This window comes from Schistocerca piceifrons, chromosome 6, assembly GCF_021461385.2.
Source record: "Schistocerca piceifrons isolate TAMUIC-IGC-003096 chromosome 6, iqSchPice1.1, whole genome shotgun sequence".
NCBI classification, from domain to species: domain Eukaryota; kingdom Metazoa; phylum Arthropoda; class Insecta; order Orthoptera; family Acrididae; genus Schistocerca; species Schistocerca piceifrons.
The window spans coordinates 48,720,888-48,743,984 of NC_060143.1; the positions used below are offsets into that span (position 1 = coordinate 48,720,888).

At 44.0% G+C, this 23,097-nt stretch overlaps 1 protein-coding gene across 1 annotated transcript in view; it reads right to left on the reverse strand.

Moving 5' to 3' along the window:
* Positions 1–16,043: 16,043 nt before the first annotated feature.
* Positions 16,044–23,097, reverse strand: part of LOC124803137 (slit homolog 3 protein) — a 192,956-nt gene continuing 185,902 nt past the window's right edge. The window contains exons 7-8 of the mRNA XM_047264317.1: positions 16,201–16,493; positions 16,044–16,061 (exon numbers count right to left, since the gene is read on the reverse strand). Of these exons, the coding sequence (XP_047120273.1) occupies positions 16,044–16,061; positions 16,201–16,493 (311 nt within the window). The remainder of the gene's footprint in view (positions 16,062–16,200; positions 16,494–23,097) is intronic.

Genomic DNA, 23,097 nt, shown 5'->3' on the forward strand with positions numbered 1-23,097 from the left:
CTGTGCATAACACGACGTAATCTTACCAGAACTAAACAGAAAATTTTAGCAACAGTCTAACCTAGTAGGTCCGCATGAATAGCCGAGCGCGTTAGCACGTCGCTTCCGGAATTATGGGCGGCGTACCGGTCCCGAATCGTATTCACCCTACGGATTAATGACTAGGCGCGACAGCGAACATGTATGTTGTTACCTGACGGTTTCCCACATCTGGCTAGGTGAATACCGGGCTGGTACCCACAACCCCCCTTGCAAACATCTCGAAAACGTTATCACACTTTGATGGGGGAAAACACTACATGCAGTTAACATCCGGGGCGTTAGAGTTGGCGACAGGTAGGGTATCTAGGCACCCTCTAACACCAACATTGCCAAACAGAGATTAACATGATCCCATCGGATAATGCAATGACTCCAGGGGAAAATAGGTGTGTGTCATAGTAAAATGAATTCTAAAATCAGCATCCCCGTAAAAAATGAGAGGAAGAGACAGATATTTGGTTTCGCTTGCCAAGATGTTTTGAGCGAGTCGACAATGACGTCTTCCATTCGCTAGGTTTTGTCTCATTTCCGAGTGCTATGCCTCGCCTGGGTACGTATAGAGGTGTCTTCCCAGATGACTGCATTCGTCCATTCGATGATCTTCTCGCGAGAATCCTAGACTAAAATTTCGCAGTGATCCGTCCTCTTTCCAGGTCTCCGGTTTGATTTCACCGAACCGTGTTTCAAGATATTCCAGTTAATTCCGATCTGTACTGAATGGTCCGTCGTCGAAACAGAAGTTCACGAATTTTCTGTGCACGTTCGTCAGGCTTCCAGATCGAGGTCTGTTTTACAGGAGTGGTTTTTCCTTAACTCGTCATATGTCTTTGGGGTAAGTTTCTTTATAAAAACTTAGAAAGGCGCTAGGATTCTCTAACCAACAGCCACATTTACATTTTTCGCTCTATTGTCAACAAAACTGATCTGTGTTCTTTTCCAGTCAGGAGCGATAATTCGCTTCGTTAGAGATTTTCGGTAAGTATCGAGATTTTAAACTTCTTGGCTTCATATTTTGATGCTGCTTGAAACAACGGGTATTCGGAGGAAGTCGATATACAGGGTGATTCAAAAAGAATACCACAACTTTAGGAATTTAAAACCCTGCAACGACAATAGGCAGAGCTAAGCACTATCTGTCGGCGAATTAAGGGAGCTATAAAGTTTCATTTAGTTGTACATTTGTCCGCCATTTCAGCCAATAAAGTTTTTGGTCCTTTTTTCTTCGAAGGTGCTACTGTAACTGGACTTCAGTATCTGGAGATGTTAGAGAATTGGCTGTTCCCTCAGCTCGAACAAGAAGCACAACAATTCATATTTCAGCAGGATGGAGCGCCACCACATTGGCACTTATCTGTCCGTAACTACCTGAACGTCAACTACCCGAGGCGATGGATCGGCCGCCAGGCAGCCCGTGACAGAGCACTTCATCACTGGCCTCCAAGAAGCCCTAATCTTACCCCCTGCGATTTTTTCTTATGGGGGGTATGTTAAGGATATGGTGTTTCGGCCACCTCTCCCAGCCATCATTGATGATTTGAAACGAGAAATAACAGCAGCTATCCAAACTGTTACGCCTGATATGCTACAGAGAGTGTGGAACGAGTTGGAGTATCGGGTTGATATTGCTCGTGTGTCTGGAGGGGGCCATATTGAACATCTCTGAACTTGTTTTTGAGTGAAAAAAAAACTTTTTAAATACTCTTTGTAATGATGTATAACAGAAGGCTATATTATGTTTCTTTCATTAAGTACACATTTTTAAAGTTGTGGTATTCTCTTTGAATCACCCTGTATTTTACCATTCGTAAAAACATATGTAAGTACTAACAACTTGAACGCAGGGAGAATGCCACCACTGCTTTGGTTGCAGCTCTCATAAATAGTCGCTATGACACTGCACTATTGTCACGAAGCTGTTCTCTAAACTGTACTACGGTACTAAATACTGTCCCATTTCAAAAAATTCTTTCCAGTTAAAATATGTTACGGTTCCATAAAACTATTCATTATTAAGAATAAAGTTCCAAAGTCTTTCTGTACTTCTACATTAGTGTTTCATCTTTCTATCTGTAACATTTTTCACTTTCTTTACTACCTTCGGGACAACCGATCATATAATTACATATTTTTTTGTAGCTGACTGCACAGGGCGCGAGGAGCAGAGAAGCTAAGCTACACCCAGTGTGTGTGTGTGTGTGTGTGTGTGTGTGTGTCATTGGAGTTCAAGGGTGCTCAATGGCCAGGTTTCCAGCGCCCTTACACGTATTAAAAGAAACCAACAATACCGAGGTCAGCCCGCCCGGATAACCGCGCGATCAAAGGCGCTGCTTCCTGAGCGTAAAGGCATGCCGGTCCGTGGCACGAATCCGGCTGGCTGATTAGTGTCGAGGTCCGGTGTGGCGGCCAGCCCGTGGATGATTTTTAAGGTGGTTTTCATCTGCTGCGGCGAATTCGGTCTGGTTACCATTATTCCGCCTCAGTTACACTATGCCAGCGATTGCCGCGAAAACAGCAATCTCCACCTAAGCGTACACCATAAATACAGGGCTATTACAAATGATTGAAGCGATTTCACAAATTCACTGTAGCTCCATTCATTGACATATGGTCACGACACACTACAGATGCGTAGAAAAACTCATAAAGTTTTGTTTGGCTGAAGCCGCACTTCAGGTTTCTGCCGCCAGAGCGCTCGAGAGCGCAGTGAGACAAAATGGCGACTGGAGCCGACAAAGTGTATGTCGTGCTTGAAATGCACTCACATCAGTCAGTCATAACAGTGCAACAACACTTCAAGACGAAGTTCAACAAAGATCCACCAACTGTTAACTCCATTCGGCGATGGTATGCGCAGTTTAAAGCTTCTGGATGCCTCTGTAAGGGGAAATCAACGGGTCGGCCTGCAGTGAGCGAAGAAACGGTTGAACGCGTGCGGGCAAGTTTCACGCGTAGCCCGCGGAAGTCGACGAATAAAGCAAGCAGGGAGCTAAACGTACCACAGCCGACGGTTTGAAAAATCTTACGGAAAAGGTTAAAGCAGAAGCCTTACCGTTTACAATCGCTATAAGCCCTGACACCCGATGACAAAGTCAAACGCTTTGAATTTTCGGCGCGGTTGCAACAGCTCATGGAAGAGTATGCGTTCAATGCGAAACTAGTTTTCAGTGATGAAGCAACATTTTTTCTTAATGGTGAAGTGAACAGACACAATGTGCGAATCTGGGCGGTAGAGAATCCTCACGCATTCGTGCAGCAAATTCGCAATTCACCAAAAGTTAACGTGTTTTGTGCAATCTCACGGTTTAAAGTTTACGGCCCCTTTTTCTTCTGCGAAAAAAACGTTACAGGACACGTGTATCTGGACATGCTGGAAAACTGGCTCATGCCACAGCTGGAGACCGACAGCGCCTACTTCATCTTTCAACAGGATGGTGCTCCACCGCACTTCCATCATGATGTTCGGCATTTCTTAAACAGGAGATTGGGAAACCGATGGATTAGTCGTGGTGGAGATCATGATCAGCAATTCATGTCATGGCCTCCACGCTCTCCCGACTTAACCCCATGCGATTTCTTTCTGTGGGGTTATGTGAAAGATTCAGTGTTTAAACCTCCTCTACCAAGAAACGTGCCAGAACTGCGAGCTCGCATCAACGATGCTTTCGAACTCGTTGATGGGGACATGCTGCGCCGAGTGTGGGAGGAACTTGATTATGAGCTTGATGTCTGCCGAGTCACTAAAGGGGCACATATCGAACATTTGTGCATGCCTAAAAAAACGTTTTGAGTTTTTGTATGTGTGTGCAAAGCATTGTGAAAATATCTCAAATAATAAAGTTATTGTAGAGCTGTGAAGTCGCAAAAATTGGGGTTACAAGCGTCTGGTATGAGACGTTCCCGGGGGTGGTGGGTGTATGGGTGGGGGGGGGGGAGGGGGAGCAACCGCACAGTACCCCTGTGTTCGGTGTGGGGCGGCGGTGGGGTGGGTGGATTGCTGTGGCCTGTTGTGGGGTTGTGAACTACTGAGGGCTACGGCGGAACGAAGGGTCTCCGTCGTTTCTAAGTCTCTGGTTCAATGCAAACATACGCACATACAAACCCAGGTCAAATTTCTGTAACATCTAGTCATCTAGTGTCGGTGTATGTGATGTACTTCGTAACTCTTTAAACAATAAACATACAGTGGTAACTCGCAAAGCCTCTCCGTGCCGTAACGTCGCATACGGGACAGGTTGTTAGCCTGAAGACTGGCTACATTCTCGACAGTGGCCAGTCAGCCGCCAAGTTTAGCATTCAAAATAAATAGCCGCAGCCGGGTGAAACGGACCAGTGTATAAATGAAAGCCATCGGCAAGGCATTGTATGGTCCGTTGCGATTTTTCTCCCCGAGAAGTCGAACTATATCAGCCGTAATGACGTCAACAGCTCCTCCCTTCAGACACAATTTACAGGCTTGCAAGAGCACGACTGCTATACATTAAACAAAATTTCCACGTGCTACATTAAAACATTACCAAGAAATAAATGCACCATTGCTTTCATTATGAAAATGTGTCTCGCACTACACAGAACAGCTTTTGTCTCTTATTATGTGCCTCTATCTGTATAAATGAGCGGCAATCCCAGGACACGGAACGCAGACGAAGTGGCAGGATGCCAATCTATCGAATTCCAGGAATTAAACACAAACATTATTTTCAGTACTTCTTGTACATAGTGACCGGAGTAATAAATTTAAATGCTGATATAATCTTCTAAGGAAGAGGTGTAATCTTATGCGAAACGTTCGACACAGAAAGAAAAGTATGACAGTTCTGAACTGCGTGTGTGTCTTGAGGAAAATACCCAGACTATATTCATCTAGTATTTGAAAATGAGAGCACTTATAGATTTGCAACAAACATTACACATAATTTCAAACCTTCGCTAAACTTTTTTTCGCTAACACCACACGCAAAATACCTATCTGCGAACTGTGTCATCAATTCAGTTGGTAGTAAACTACTACTCCCACTAGTAGTAGTTTAAAACATCGAGCATCATGTGACAATTTTATTACGAAATCGTAGTAGGTGTTAAACTGTTTTACTTTCATCGTTTCTTGGGATCGTCAGGGAGAAAAAGTTTCGTAAATGTTTAAAATTATGTGTAACGTTTGTTGAAAGTATCTGAGTGCTCTCACTCTCAAATACTGGATGATTTAAGAATGAGTATTGAAAGGTGGCTACACTGAGCCACAGCGCCAGAGAGTTTTGTTTCGCCGCCTCCACTGGCAGTGATTATTGAGAAGTAGCGGAGGGCAGTGCTTGTTGAGAACTCGTAGTAGTCAGTGCTTGCTGAGATGTCGTAGTGAAGAGTGCTTGTCGAGATGTGGCAGTAGTCAGTTCTTGTTGAGATGTGGTAGTAGCGAGTCGGTGTGGAGATATTGTAATGATTAGAGTGCTTTTCATCAATATAAATGAAGGTAACCAACTACTTTTCTTTTTTTTCTCATTATTTCAATGTCCTGAATAATGCGTCATTACAGGTTCAGTCAACAAAGCATCTGGCTTGTGTTCTTGTATTAGAGTGTAATTCTGGTTTTCTTGTGCAATTATAGTGTTTCTAATTTTTTTTCATCACGTCAGTATAAATGGTATTTGAAATTTCTTGTCTTATTGAAGAAGAACCGTGCCAGATGTGTACGTTGAGTCATACTTCCACACACAGAACAGTTATACTTGTGGTTTGGTTTCGTAGGTTTTATAGTTGCTGGGGACTTAATTAATTAATTGTGTTAACGAAAATTTTCATTTCATTCTTTGTTGTTGTTCTATGCAGTCAGATTGCGTAATAATACTAGTCAGGGCCAACCGTTTACGAGACACAGCGTAATCGGACATACAGCTACGAAAAATAAAAATGATTTTCAAATTTAATAATTAAGCCCCCATGCAGTATTCATGAATCTTTGGCTACACTGCCTTTTTCAATCCCACCCCCACCCCTTTGACTGGTATTCTTTCCAGATAGTAGGCGATACGTGTACCAAATTTGGCTGAAATTGGTCCTGTGGTCTAGGAGGAGATGTGGAACACGCATACTCATATACGTACACACATTTAGCAGGTACCATTCACTGTGAACATTTGGACTGGAACTCTTGGAGGTCACCGTCTTGAACCACACGTCTTACCAGATCGTTTGAACAGTTTATGATAGTTCAAGCTTCCGGAAAATGCTGTACTGAACTTGTGAAGGACATTCCCATCTACGCGTTCACTAATTTGGGATTTCCGAAGGATGGTGATCTAGCGCACTTTTGTTGTTAGGTCAGGGCATATGTCACAGAAAAGTTCATGACGAAAGCAACTGGAAGGGAATGCCCAGTCGCTTGAACTGTGTGCTCACCTGGCATCACCATTTGACTTTTTCCTCTAAGGTTATGTCAAGCCTCCAGCGTACACACCACCAGTAGGAACAGAACAGTACCTGAATTTATTCACTGGATCTTTACAGCGTTTTGTGCCACTAGAAAGGAGCGCGGAATTTTACGAAGAATCAGATAAAACATGGTCTGTCGTTGCATGTTATGTAATTAAGATAATGGTCGTCACATGGAACATTTACTCTACGGTAGTGAAGCCACGGATTCGTTTTACGGTATTTGATTGTACTCTTCTGCCAATAAATGGTTTTTAAATTACAGTACTCTCGTATTTCATTCAGCCTACCGGTTGGGTCTGTACATACTGCTGTAGAATCTTTATATCACATTTCCGGTTACAGGTTCATTTTAAAACGTCCAAAATTTTCTCTGCAATCCCTCAAATGTTTAAAAAGTCGTTCTGCAACACACCGCATATTGCGGTAAGATTGGAAAGGGGGGAGGGGTGGGGGGAGAGGACAAATGGGTTTCCATGTATCTGAATACATATAATGATAGGCGGCAAGCCTTTTTTCAAGTACATTTTTAATTATAATATTAATGGAGATCTACAGAAAAGCAATTCACGTTGCCAAGATTGTTAATTACATAGACTGTACGTACTACTTTAGAAGGCATGATTACTTTATGTCTATAAACTGATGATGTTACGCCTATTTTCGTACGTCTGTGGTGAGCATGGGAAACGCTGAGCAAGGTGCGTTTGTGAGTAAGGGGAACTGGATAGGCAGCCCTTGCAGACAACTATCGGCCTCTTTCGAAAAAAAAAACCAGATTGAGATAAAATAATGTGCCTAGCTTCGTAACTCTTTTGGTGTACACTTTCAGCACTTCTGTAGCAAAGCTAAAGGAGAACGCAAGAAGGTCGTATTGGTAGAGGCGTCACTGGCGTCAAAGTGACGGTGCTGTGACTCCTGTTATTTAGAAATGGGGCTGAATTCCGAGTGTACATTGGATGTTTTTAGAGACGCTTTGCCTTGGCGAGATTTTTGGTGACATAGGTCTCTACGCAATGGGAGCTGTGCTCTCCGCACTTTTAATCATTGGTGGACTAATGTGCATTGGCGGGAATCTGTAAGAGGCCGTGAATATCCGCGGGAAGGTGAAGATTCCGCCCCCGGGGTTTATGAAGACAGGTTAAGCTTGGCCAAATGGGGCAAGGTTAGACATTGTGGACTGTGCTTATGGCTGTGTCTTGTCACAGACCCGCGGTTTGAAGATCGGTTTGAGACGAGGAAGTCGGCTCCTGCACAGATGTGCAGTGTTCAAGCTGCGATGGTGGCATCGTCTTCCGCGGCAGAGCCAGTAGCACGACAGCGGCGTCATTTTAGCACAAACTGAGGGTAATCCGCATTACCGGCGCTTAGGGAAACTCAGAGCCATCCACAGCTTTTATGTCATGGACTGGTTTCTGTCTCAAATCCACGGTAGCTCTGCTGTATGCACGTGGTTTGCCGATAATATCAAAGCGCCCACTCCCTGTAATTTGTCATTTTATTTCGTGCAACTGATCTAAAGTTAACGATGCGCGGAGTGCGTCAGGACTTAGTTGCAAAGGCCTAATTATTCAGCAGTCTATAACTCTGAAAGCCAGGGAACAAAGTTACTTTGTTTTCAACACTGTTTGTTCATTATATACCGTATATTACTTATGTATTTATTATATCATTTTTATTTGTAGTTTGAATAAATTAATGTTTGATTAGTATATGTTTATATTTAACAACTATAACTGACATTAGAGTCGAATTTACGATGTATTGCTTGTGAGAGTGATAGTTCTGGGCACCTCCAAATAACGTTACTGACAAGGGAACCTCCTCATCGCACCCCCCTCAGATTTAGTTACAAGTTGGTACAATGGATAGGCCTTGAAAAACTGAACACAGATCGATAGAGAAAACAGGAAGAAGTTGTGTGGAACTATGACAAAACTAACCAAAATATACAAACTGAGTGGTCCACGTGCAAGATAAGCAACATCTAGGTGAGCCAGAGTTCAGGAGCTCTGTGGTCCCGTGGTTAGCGTGAGCTACTGCGGAACGAGAAGTTCTTCGTTCAAAACTTCCCTAGAGTGAAAATTTTACTTTCTTTATTTTTGCAAAGTTATGATATGTCCGTTCGTTCATTGACGTCTCTGTACAGTGTAATAAGTTTAGTGTCTGTGTTTTGTGGCCGCACCGCAAAACCGTGCGATTAGTATACGAAAGGACGTGCCTCCCCAATGGGAACCGAAAACATTTGATTGCAAGGTCATAGGTCAACCGATTCCTCCACAGGAAAACACGTCTGATGTATTCTATACGACACTGGTGACGGCATGTGCGTCACATGACAGGAATATGTTGTCGACCCACCTAACTTGTACACTTGGTGAATGGGTAAAAAGATTCTTCTACCTTGCCCAATTTAGGTTTTCTTGTGGATGTGATAATCACTCCCAAAAATGTGTGAAAACATAAGAGTTTGTCACATAAACTACAACAAATGAATGCAACAGTTTCACAGTCGCACAGTTTTGTCTGTGCTCTGTCAAAACATATGTTTTTAACGTTTTCAAATTTTTCCGTGTGTAGACCGTCAAATCCTGCATATGTCCAAGCAAATCTGAACATGTCCTGGAATTTTGGAGAGCGAAGTTGATTATATGTGAGTGCCTGAACTTTGATAATTGTCTGAAAACAAAAAATTAAAATTTTCTCCCGAGGGAAGACTTGAACCAAGGACCTATCGTTCCGCAGCTGCACACGTTAACCACGGGACCACGGCGCTCCTGAATGTTGCCTATCTTGCACATGGACTACTCAGTTTGTATATTTTGTTTATTTTTTCATAGTTCCACACAACTTGTTCCTGTTTTCTCGATTTATCTGTGTTCAGTTTTTCAAGGCCTATCCACTGTACCAACTTACAACTAATTCTGAGGGGGGGGTGCGATGGGGAGGTTCCCTTGTGAGTGTATTGCGTATATTGATTAGTGGACTGTGACTGAAAGGATGTGGAGGTTACAACGTAAATTTCTGAACCAGGTAGTCAACCTTGCACATAAACTGTATTTTGAAATGTGTATGTATGTTGAGGTAGGGTTTATAACAAGAGCGGAAGGGAGGAGGGGGAGGGCGGAAGGGGTAGCACGTTTACATGTCCTAACTTACATTCATATTAAAACTGCAGAGCAGGCACAAATCGGATGTGACTTGTTCTTTATTTTGACGTGTTTCACTGGACCAGTGCGAGAGTCTTCAGACGTTATGTAGCCATGGATCCTGCAACCTTGATTTGTAGTGGTCGCTGTTCCCCAGAAGGCAATGCCTCCACTCGCTAATATTGTATATAGGATGATTCATTTTAACCTTCAAAACTCGTGAAGTGACGTAAATGACACTGAGAGAAGTATTTTTATATAATGGGGTTGCAAATATCCGGAAATACCCCAAAAGTAGAGGACAAACATTGAACACGTGACCTCAGCAGACGACGTACCTTACCAACACCGACTCAAAGGAAGGCCTCGGCGCTTGTTCGTGACGTCACGTCAGCTAGGCACGGCGAACGCCGCGTCTGTTGCAGGCATACTCATAATGGTGGTGTCTCCCTCTCTGACACAGGAAAATGTGAAACTATTGGCGGTAGTTGACCAACACACATTGTTCTGAGAGATTTCTGCAATCAATTGTGCAATTCATTACACTTCTTAACAAATAGTATACTCCTGAACTTAAATTTCCACCTGTTTTAAGGATTGACACACAAAAACTACTTCATGGTCCAGCAGCAACAGAATTCGTGTTTCTTTACCTTACTTGTAAACCTGAGGAAGTTACGTTGGTACTGGGTTGGTTTTACAAGAAACTGTGAACGTATTGGTGCTCTTCTTTAGGTATCTTGGTTGACTGTGGGGTGAGGAGCACTGAATGTTCATAAAATATCTTGCGATTGTACACGTTGGGGAGGGCTGGGGGACAGAAGAAGAGGCAAAAGAGAGATCCTTGTTTTATCAAATAATTTTTTTTTTCTTATAAAGTATCCCCTTTCAGTTGCAAGAGGGGAATATTTATCTTTTCTAATGTGCGTGTTTAAAAAAGTTTAAGCTCAGCAATATTTTCGATGTATGAAGCTATTTTGTTTCCTGTTTAAAATTCCTTTCATTGAAAACGACTGTAATCTAATGACTGGCAATAGTTGGACATTTACACATGTAAATTAGTTCACATTTCCAGTGACGATCTCAAACGAAAATAACTAAACAAAAGAAACGAGTTCATTGTAAGGGGGTTGGGGTAAGTTTCGATAACAAAATGGATCAAGTAAATATAATTTCTTGAATGTAAAATTTCCGAAGCTTGCAATGGGGCAAAGCATCTTCTCATATTGATCTACGTTTGTTTCGGCAGGATTCAGTAATACAGAACTATGATCTTCATTTGTAACTTTACGATAATAAGAAAATCTTTCATCTAAATAAAACTGCAGAATCCAAAACAATACCAAACAGTTTGTCCAAAAATAAAGAGATTTATAGTGATAAGCACGCCCAGGCGTTTCTGCCTGCAACAGACCTGGCGTTCGGCGTGCCTAGCTGACGTGACGTCACCAGAAAGCGCCGAGGCATTCCTCTGAGTCGGTGTTGACCTTACCGCATGTACAACGAGGGGGCTTCTCGATCCTACCGTCGACAACAGCGGGCAGTAGTGCATATCGCTGCGCTAGGCTACTCTGTTTTAGAACATGTTTTGCAAATACGGGGTGTGTTCAAATATAAGGTATTGTATTGCATTGAACTGGGGACCTAGAAACGACGGAGATGCTTCGTCCCCGCCGTAGCCCGCAGTGGTGCACAGCCCAACAACAGGTAACAGCAGTCCACTCAACCCACCGCCGCCCCACACCGAACCCAGGGTTATTGTTTGGTTCGGCCGCCAGCTGACCCCCTCGGGAACGTCTCACACCAGACGAGTGTAACCCCAATGTTTGGGTGGTAGAGTAATTATGGTGTGCGCGTACGTGGAGAAGGTGTTTGCGCAGCCATCGCCGACATCGTGTAACTGAGGCGGAATAAGGGGAACAAGCCCGCATTCGCCGAGGCAGATGGAAAACCGCCTTAAAAACCATCCATAAACTGGCCTGCACACCGGACCTTGACATTAATCCGCCGGGAGGATTCGTGCCGGGGAGCGGCACGCCTTCCCGCCCGGAAAGCATTACGTTATACCGAAAGGCTAACCGGGCGGGCAAATAAAGTAAGGTAACTTTATAATTTTTGAGCAAATATATTTATTTATTCATCGATATTCATGTAGTACGCCTCAAACTAATCCCTTTCTGACACAATACACTTGTGCCAACGCTTTTTCCAACCCAGAGGCACTTCTCATAAGTACTTTTTGGCACAGCCTTGAGTACTTCCAGCGATGTACTTTTTATTTCCTCAATCATTGGAAATCGTCATCCTTTCATAGATCTCTTCAGTTTTGGCAACCGGAAAAAATTGCAGGGGGCCAAATCGGGTGAATATGGTGGCTGAGACATGTTTGTCGTGTTGTTTTTGGCCAAAAAAAAAGTCTCTTACAAGTAACAATGAATGAGCAGGTGAACTGTCGTGATGCAAAAGCCATGAGTTGTTTTTCCACAATTCCGGACGTCTTTTGTGTATTGCTTTTCGCAAACGGCGTATAACGTCTAGGTAATATTCTTTACTGATCGTACGACCTTGAGGCGAAACTTCATGATGTACTACGCCACGGTAACTGACGAAACAGTAAGCAAATCTTTGACATTTGCTCGAACCTGGGGTGCTTTCTTCGGTCTTGTCTCTCTGGGATGTTTCCATTGGGACGATTGGAATTTGGTTTCGATGTCATAACCGTAAAACCATGTTTCGTAACCAGTTATGGCCCTTTTGAGCAAATCAGAATCATCATTGACGTCATTCAAGAGCTTCTGAGTGATGCTCATGCGACAGTTCTTCTCATCAAACTGAGAAGTTCTGGAACAATCTTCGATGACACACATCTCATACCCAAAGCACCCGAAAAAAAATTGCATGATACGAGCCGAATGATGTGCCAACATCCTCAGCGACTTCTCTTATGGTAATTCGACGATTTTCCAAAACAATTTTCTTCACAGCTTCGACTTTTATCATCTGTTGTTGATGTGCTGGGGTGTCCAGAGCGAGGCTCGTCATATTCATCTGCCCGGCCATCTTGGAAGAGCTTGTATCACTTCTAAACGTTCTGTTTACTTCGAGTATACTCATCGTGTTCCACTGTCTACATTTCAAGTGTTTTAGAGCACTTTATTCCAATTTTTACACAAAATATGATGCAAATTCTTCGCTCTATTTTTAATAATAATCGAAAATCACCGAGCATACTAAAACATGTCTAACATTTCAATCTGTCAAAAACAAACGAAGTATGCTGTGCACTTGAAACTGTGAACATATGTTAGGGACATATGTACCAACATGACAAACAAAATCGATAATCGAATCTACGTTACCCGCGCAATTTGAAAAGTCACCTTGCTATCTGAACAGCCCTCGTATGATATGCCGTAAACGTAGACGTTGCCAAATTATTGTCCTCGCTATAACCAAACAAAAGGTATTCTCATTTTCTGTTTCTTTCCTTTTGTACCTTCTGTTGTTGGCAGGAGCCAATTCACGGAGTTTGGAGGAAGCCGAAAGGCACGCGTTTACGCTCACGCAGACTGGCGTAAGGTCTGGAACAATTAAAGGAGTTGAGTCTCAAAATAAAGAACGTAGTTGCTTGAATACTTAACTTTAATCCATAACTGGAGAACATCGCTCTTGTTGATACATTAATAACAATCTCAATATAAACTGGTAATGGCACCTTGCTAGGTCGTAGCAAATGACGTAGCTGAAGGCTATGCTAACTATCGTCTCGGCAAATGAGAGCGTATTTGTCAGTATATCATCGCTAGCAAAGTCTGCTGTACAACTGGGCGAGTGCTAGGACGTCTCACTAGACCTGCCGTGTGGTGGCGCTCGGCCTGCAATCACTGACAGTGGCGACACGCGGGTCCGACGTATACTACCGGACCGCGGCCGATTTAAAGGCTACCACCTAGCAAGTGTGGTGTCTGACGGTGACACCACACCTTCCTTTCTTGTTTACAGACTTTGTTTTGTAAAGAACATGTAGGTTGTCTACTGGCAGCGATGCAATTCTGCTGTTTATACTTATTCACTTGTGACGCAATTTGGCAATCTTTTGTTACAGTGTACTTTGCTACTGACCAGCAAAGACCGCGAGACCAGTAAAAACGCGTGCTTAAACCATGCACTTAAGCTCGAAGCCACACCGGCATAAGTACTTGACAGGTTGGGATGATCAGGTGCGACAGACCCATAGCCTTCACCACTAAACGTGCGACGAGGTACGTCATCCGGTGACGTCACGTTTTCAGTATTTGTCGTCCACGTTCGGGGTGGTTCCCGATATTTGCAACACCTCGTGTCTTATTTTAAAGTACTTGTCTCAGTGTCATCTACATCGCTTCGGGTTTTTTTAAACGTTAGTAGGAATATGCAATATCTGTATATAATTATTGTTAGCTAATTTTGTTTATTATGGTCCAGGGGTGGGTGTTCATACCTGAATTTGTTTGCTGGTTTATGCGATATCGTTTTAGCGGTGGCTAGAGGTGGAGGGTTATTATTTATCTACAAAATGTTTTACTAACTGAGCCGTGCATAGCTCGTGTTCGTGCAATTTCTTATTTTACATCTTGTTTTTTTACCGTACTGCCACCTCGTTATGTTAATTTTCAATTACTGGTGTCGCTGAGTTGCTGCCTTGCCTGCCCGTGAGCGGCAGCAGCAGAGCTTATCGATATCGGCACTCCCATATTATCTATGCTGGACTGCTATTACTTCCCGTGTGTTGTGAGTTAATTCGGACCTGGCAGTGTTTGATTTATCACGCGGCACAACTTCAGTCAGGGTGCGGCAGCTGTGTGGTCGGGACCGCCATGACTCGTCCGACGGTAGTCGACACACATGCTTGGAGTATGGACGACTTTGGTTGGTCGTCGGTCGGTCGTCTTGCCGGACGACGTGAATTTGGCCGGCGATCGCTTATGGGTTGGCTGTGTGTGCCGACGCGTGATTCGTCACTGTTAATGTACAGTCACTGCCGTTAGCATTGTATAGTTCTTCGTTCAACTGTTCGTGAAATTGCATATAGTTGGTGTGATTTTGAGTGACAAGTTATTTTAACTGTTGTCGGCGTACTGGCTCGGAGGAGTCGGTCGGTTGGCGTGGAGCAGTGAGGAATTCTCGGCGGGGAGTAGTTTGACCGGGGCCCAATGGTGGGCTCTACGTGGTGTCTGAGTGTGTGGCGCTGTTTCCATTGCTATGAGGTCATTGCCTCACCGACCCTGGACACGAAAGTTGAGTTTTGATTTAACCTACCAGCAAGTCAAGACTGTTCACATTGTGTCGTTTGGAGTTCGTTATTGGCTGTTGGGATATTCCCGCGAGCAACAACATGATTTTAAAGTTGGAAAATTCTAGCCACCCTCCGGTGAAGCTTCACTGTATTTGGTTATTTGAATTTGAGTGCACCAGGGGAATCCTCTGCCTTGTGGCTGTTAACGTTCCGGTTACGTGCCCTGGACGTTGACGTAAATTTCGGGCAGTGTAGGTTCCTCATCGTGTTGTTGCTGTCCAGCACGGTGTATAGTTTGACAGCTCCGTGTATGATTGGTTGTGGGCCCCAATATCTTCTAGGCTGTTCCATTGACCTCCCTGTTGTGTGCTGGTCGGTTGGAGCGGAAGTTATCTTCTCGAAGGGCCCGTTGACTTTCGGTCGGTTGGGTTGTCGTCCGACCGTGAATGGTTGGCACAACTGCCTGTCGCACCTAAGCAAGAGTTAGTGTTGGAATTACAGGCCGACCCTTGAACATCTCGGCGTCCTTGTGTGTACTGCCTTTTTTTTAAATCTGTCCTTGTTGTTGGTACTTATAGGGCCTCTAGCCGGTTTTGTGTTATAAATTAGAGTTGTTTTACTCTTAAGGCCTTCAGCCTAGTTTATTGTTTGACGTAAGCCTTCTGGCATTAAAAAAAGTTTTTTGAATTTTTAAGTCTTCGGCCTTCAGCCGATTTGAATTTAACTTGTTTACTTCAGCCTAACTACACAACTGTTTTAAGATAAGGCTTGCCTTTAAACTTCTGATCATGCTTACGTTATAACATATTGGCCTTCAGCCGCTTTAAATTAAAGTGGCTTTCAGCCAGTAATTAAGTCCCAAAGATTAAAGTTGTGTGTTTACAAAACTTTTTGGGGTCTTGTAATGTTTGGTCAAACAATAAAGTAGAATTTTCGAGTGTAACAGGCAGTCCCTTATTTTGGCCCCTTTCCACGATTTATTCTACCTGTCCTGTCCTGCGAGTAAGCAGGGCATATCATTAGGTAAAATAACCTTTGGTTGCTAGTATTTGTTTACTTATGTGATATGTGTTTCATTTCAACGCTTGCCTTTTGAATATAGAAATTGCTCCAGATGGGACTATACAGTCGCAAAGGGCAGAATAGCTCCCATGTTAGCAGTAAAACTGCTGCTGTGAAAGAGAAGTCTCAAAAAGAAAAAGCAACAGGTGAAAACGGGTCGCGAGGAATTGGAGAAATTTCAATCTCAAGGAGGCTATGGCGAAATGTTTTACAAGATACGTCACAACAGGTAGGAGCCTGGGTACTCACGGCGTCGTCGCGGTCTAGCGCGTGGTAAGCGACGCGGTAGCCGAGCAGGCCCGAGTGCTCGCGGCTCTGCCACGAGACGAGCACGCTGAACGGCTGGATGTCCTGGATGGCCAGCTTGAGCACCAGCGGCGTCGAGCAGAAGCGCGGCGGCTCCAGCTCCATGAAGACGAGCCCGCGCAGCTCTGGCGGCTGCTCGCAGCGCAGCGAGCGCGTCGTCACGCCCACCAGCTTCTGGTGGTCGCGCAGCCACTGCCACATCTCCTGCGACTCGCAGCCGCAGTGCAGAGGGTTCTCTGCGGGCAGACGCGGCGCAGGAACGTGCAGCAGACAGTTTGCAGCAATTCAGTCCTTGCGAAGTTTGTTTCGTTTGGCCTTAAGGGGCTCCGGAAAGGCTCAAAATCATGAAAAGTTCAATTTTTACTTTGTTGCGTTTTCTGAATCTGCAGACTATTACCTTTTAATAGATATATAATTTATTCAATTCCGAAGACTACAACTATTTTTAATTTTTTTTTGAAATGTGTTCTACATGGGCGTGACCCACTGTGGCGCTGTTAAACTGCTGTCAAATGGTGTTATTATTAACGTCCGTGTTCATCAGGTACATTTTAGTGATGTGAGATAAAGTATATGTTGTGGCTAACCTGTGATGGTTCAATATATATCGCTGGTGTGATTGTCGATTGTTTCATGTTTATTTACTCTGTCGTTATCTCGAAAATATTCGTAATTAATTCTGTTTCTTGAGTCTCTGTTTTGTTGAAGTATAATAATGAGTAAAAGTAAAGTTATTAGAAATCCTCTGAAGGCTTTTAAGAAAAGGAGAAATGTTGGAAAGACAAAGGTATGTGTTATTACTGTAAACAATAAAGATGATAACCAAGTGAGTGAACCTAACCTCTCAAGTACACCTGCCCATAGCAGTCAAAGTGGGAAAGAAAATACTTCACAGAAGAAGCTTGGTTCAATGCGTGAAAACTATGAATGTTTAATGGGCGAATCGGATGTGAATGAAATATTTGATATGTCGGTTCTCAAAGGAATTTTTTCAAACTGTGTAAGATGTATTCATTGTAGTGAAGTTGGTCTGGAACTGTCCATAATAAAGCACGTAGGACTTGCTAGTGAAATACAACTGAAATGTGATAAGTGTTCATACATGACCACCTTTTGGAACAGTGTTGCAGTAACTGCAACTGAAGAAAATGGTAGCAAAATCTAAGAACACAACAACGAGCGATGCTTGCTTTAGACAAGGAACGCCTTCGGGCTGCAGACAGGGCTGTAAAGAGTCTAGAAATACAAGCAAGAGTAAACAGGAGGAGGAACAAGAGGAAGCTGGAGGAGGAGTTTGCAGAGGATGAAGATAATCCATCCTATGGACCTGAAATGCACTAAAAAGTTAATCTAATCTTTGTCGCTCGATTCCCAAAACTTTTATTTTCTCATACTAATTACATGTTTTCTAAGGATCTTCCAAACATATTTGTTTCAAACTTTCAGTAAATGTTACACAGTACCTTCTGCATAATTTAACACAGCCTTTTTCCAAAAAAACTGTATTTTTTGAATATATAAATAAAAAATTGCAAAAAAATGTGAATTTTCATTACAATTGAAAAAAATCATCTTTAATAACTGAACTAAAATTTTGTAAAATCCCTGTGTTAAGTTGTAGCCTATATTCCAATAAATAATCTGTAAAAACTTCAACTTCCTACCTCAAATACTTTGTGAGGAAAGATGTAATTTATAAGCGTTATTTTAACATTGCAAGTATAGGGCGTTCCGGAGCCCCTTAAGAGCTTGTACTCTAACTATGGAGATCATACAGCGTGACACTAATTGAACTATATGAAATAGGATCGTCATAACTTCTGAACGGTTTGCGTTAGGAAGTTCAAACTGCACAGTTGGCCGCGGGGCATGATGCGAATTAGTATGTTCATGTATCGTTTGGCTTAGCGACGAAGCCCGCTTTCATTTGGATGGGTTCGTCAGTAAGCAAAACTGGCGCATTTGGGGCCTGAAAACCAGATTTCGCACCGAGAAGTCTGTTCACCTCCAACGGGCCACTGTGTGGTGTCCAATGTCCAGTCACGGAATAACGTGAAGGTTTTGGCAGATAATTTCGTCCACATCATCCAAAGTGACCTCGATTTCGACAAGATGTGTTTCATGGAAGAGGGAGCTCTATCCCATCGAAGCAGGAGAGTGTTTGATGTCCTGGAGGAGTACTTTCGGGACCGCATTCTGGCTCCGCTGGCAAGGCCCTCGATTGGCCGCCATGTTCTTCGAATCTGAAAACATGCGACTCCTTTTTGTGGGGTTATATTAAAGACGAGGTGTACAACAATAACCCCGAGACCATTTCTGACTCAAGACAGCCATTCAAGAGGTCATCGACAGCATCGATGTTCTGACTCTTTAGTGTGTCATGCAGAATATCACCACTCTTCTGCGCCACATCATCCCCAATGATAGCAGGCATATCGAACACGACATAACCTAAATCCGAATATTTGTAGTGACGTTTACACGTTGAATAAAGTGTGTGTACGACGTAGTTTGTTAATAATTTACGTTTCTTACTCATATAGTTCAATAATTGCCAACCTGTATCTCTACGCAGAATATATAAATACGTAAATGCATGTTTACAGAACTCAGAGCTCAAGCCGTCAGTTCCTTCCACAACAAATATTTATTAAACAGAATGATAAGTAAACTCGAGATATTGATGTTATCAATTCATACTAGTTGTTAAATTTAATAGTAAGTTATACAGATGAATGAAACTTTGGGTCCTACAGATTTTTTTTTCTACACTCTTAAGAAAACTGACAATCGCTCTATAGAGGCGCATGTCTTTATAAATCAAAAGAACAGAAGCTGTCAGAGGGAGTAGGTAACCCGTATTCATCAAAGTCGTCAGAAATTCCGATCGCTTATTGCCAAATTTGAAACACGAAAACAAGATGTAGTTTACATAGCTTCTGACTCGAATCACACCCACATGCGGGGTAATCGTAAATACTGTTTATAATACAAATGTATAGGAAAAGAGGCATGGCGGTAATGGTAAGTTCCCATGGGAGCTAACTGCTGAAATCATCGGTCCCTAGGTTTTGCACACTACTTAACGTAACACAAAGTAACTTACGCTAAGGACAGCACCCGCATCCATGCCCTAGGGAGGACTCGAAACTGACGGGGTGAGCCGCGCGAACCGTGAGAAGGCGCCCCAGACCGCGCGTCTACCCCGCGCGGCAAAAAAAAAAAGATTGGCTCAAATGGCTCCGAGCACTATGGGACTTAACATCTGAGGTCATCAGTCCCCCAGAACTTAGAACTACTTAAACCTAACTAACCTAAGGACATCACACACATCCATGCCCGAGGCGGGATTCGAACCTGCGACAGTAGCAGCCGCGTGGTTCCGGACTGAAGCGCCTAGAGCCGCTCGGCCAGAGCGGCCGGCAGGAAAAAGAGGCATGTTTAAGGCGGAGTTGAATGACGGTGGATATCGTAGTTTGGACCAAATGCGGCGTATTCAATCTCAACCTTTTAGTAATTTCAAGCTGTAATGCAACATAATATTCATCTTTTGTTTGTTGCAAGACATTGCACGCGTCTTGCAGTTGCTATTTTGTATAGTTCTCGACTTCAAGTAAGTAGCCTGCATCGAGGACAGTTCCTGTAGATGGAGCTTCCTTCGCCAGGACATTAACTTCCTTTTATACCGTATGCCTGCGTGGAATTGCACCCACATCAAAATTATTGTCTACTCTCTCTGTTTACAGCGAATATATTCGAGCATCACATCCAAAATATAACAGTTTGTTTTTATGTTCCAACTCTGGTGTTGTGTACTTTTCAGAACACACTGGGATTTCGGAATGATTAATATTTTTAAGAGGGAACTTGAAGATACAAACTTAATTCATTCCAAAATCGCCAGTGTCCGCCGTAAAATCTGAAGCATTTTTGGGCAGTTTGTAGGCTTTGCTGATTTGGATCTGAGGGCATAGAAAAGCACATTCGGTATACTCCTCCTGTGGAATTTTGGATCCATTAGTACATATACAGATATAACCAGGCCACAGACTTTCAGTGAGGCAATTAAATCGCCAATTTACGTTAACATTCAGCGAGCTTGTCATATTATAATTACAGTTAGGAACTTGGAAGCTGAGTCCAACAAGATCATATTCAAATAAAGGCAAATATGAAGAACATCACATACAACTTATGACAGGATTCCAAGAGTTAAAGATTGTGCACATGGACGAACTTTTAATTCTTATTCAGTAATTGATAAATGCAGTCTATACTCCTATAAGCAGGACTTTCCACGGGGGCTATTTCTTGAATGACAGACAGTATGTGACGTCTAACGTGTAGGGCATCTTTCCTGTCTCCACTAAGAGAACGTTTGTAGGCATGGAACCATGGATCCAAGGCCGGTACGAATGGCTCTGAACTAATGAGTAATTTGGAGAAGTAAATCTTAGTCGCATTGCGATACACCATACAACCGTAGTCCAGACAACATCGAATAATCTCTTGATACACTGTAAGTTAAATATTTTGATAAGCTACCCACCACACATCGTATACCTTCGGTGGTCCATATAATCTAGAAAGATAAACTTCCGTTTTACATAGATATTTTTTATTCTCTGCAAGAATGGAAGACTTTTTTATTAACCGATTGGTAGCTCCTAAACTTTCATTGTAGGATCCTTTTGATGCCTTTATGTATAAGGTAGCTATACAGATCCATGTATAGGGAAGCTATAGAGATTCTGAAACACCACAGTGATTTTAACAGAAAAGAGGTAGGCTTGAAACTATACAAGATATGGCGGTCGATTTTACACCAATTATGGGATAATGATTACCTTCAATCAAGAATACTGGCGCTAGTCAGAGATAGACTTACAGCCGGCCCCACGTGACGTATGTTGGTGCCCTCTATGCGCTCTATATAAACGGGACCTCCACGGCCTGGCAGCCAGTCGTCGACTCACCTCGGTTGATGTTGCCCGTAGTTGGCAACGAAACATCAGGAAGAAGTAGTTTTACAGTTCGACCACTGCCTCTCAACCCGTAAGTTTTAACTAATGAAGACTCTGGCCGTGAAAGCCTACACGTTATGATTCCAACAGGTCCTGTTTGATCTAATATTGATTAAGAAGATGATATACACTCCTGGAAATGGAAAAAAGAACACATTGACACCGGTGTGTCAGACCCACCATACTTGCTCCGGACACTGCGAGAGGGCTGTACAAGCAATGATCACACGCACGGCACAGCGGACACACCAGGAACCGCGGTGTTGGCCGTCGAATGGCGCTAGCTGCGCAGCATTTGTGCACCGCCGCCGTCAGTGTCAGCCAGTTTGCCGTGGCATACGGAGCTCCATCGCAGTCTTTAACACTGGTAGCATGCCGCGACAGCCTGGACGTGAACCGTATGTGCAGTTGACGGACTTTGAGCGAGGGCGCATAGTGGGCATGCGGGAGGCCGGGTGTACGTACCGCCGAATTGCTCAACACGTGGGGCTTGAGGTCTCTACAGTACATCGATGTTGTCGCCAGTGGTCGGCGGAAGGCGCTCGTGTCCGTCGACGTGGGACCGGACCGCAGCGACGCACGGATGCACGCCAAGACCGTAGGATCCTACGCAGTGCCGTAGGGGATCGCAACGCCACTTCCCAGCAAATTAGGGACACTGTTGCTCCTGGGGTACCGGCGAGGACCATTCGCAACCGTCTCCATGAAGCTGGGCTACGGTCCCGCACACCGTTAGGCCGTCTTCCGCTCACGCCCCAACATCGTGCAGCCCGCCTCCAGTGGTGTCGCGACAGGCGTGAATGGAGGGACGAATGGAGACGTGTCGTCTTCAGCGATGAGAGTCGCTTCTGCCTTGGTGCCAATGATGGTCGTATGCGTGTTTGGCGCCGTGCAGGTGAGCGCCACAATCAGGACTGCATACGACCGAGGCACACAGGGCCAACACCCGGCATCATGGTGTGGGGAGCGATCTCCTACACTGGCCGTACACCACTGGTGATCGTCGAGGGGACACTGAATAGTGCACGGTACATCCAAACCGTCATCGAACCCATCGTTCTACCATTCCTAGACCGGCAAGGGAACTTGCTGTTCCAACAGGACAATGCACGTCCGCATGTATCCCGTGCCACCCAACGTGCTGTAGAAGGTGTAAGTCAACTACCCTGGCCAGCAAGATCTCCGGATCTGTCCCCCAATGAGCATGTTTGGGACTGGATGAAGCGTCGTCTCACGCGGTCTGCACGTCCAGCACGAACGCTGGTCCAACTGAGGCGCCAGGTGGAAATGGCATGGCAAGCCGTTCCACAGGACTACATCCAGCATCTCTACGATCGTCTCCATGGGAAAATAGCAGCCTGCATTGCTGCGAAAGGTGGATATACACTGTACTAGTGCCGACATTGTGCATGCTCTGTTGCCTGTGTCTATGTGCCTGTGGGTCTGTCAGTGTGATCATGTGATGTATCTGACCCCAGGAATGTGTCAATAAAGTTTCCTCTTCCTGGGACAATGAATTCACGGTGTTCTTATTTCAATTTCCAGGAGTGTATGATTACGTTCCAGTGGTCACAATATCGAATAAAATTTACAGGCAACTTACCAATCCCAGCCCATTTATCATCGGGCGACGAAGCATGCAGAGATTCGTTGTATTCTCTAATGACGCAAGCTGATCCACAACTATTGTAAATTATTGCATCAAGCAACTATTGCAACTGGTCTTTGGTATCCTCGATACTGGGACTGGGCCAGAATTGACGTCCGAGCTGGTCACACAAATATTCTACTAGGGAAAGAGCTGTAGATCTTGCTT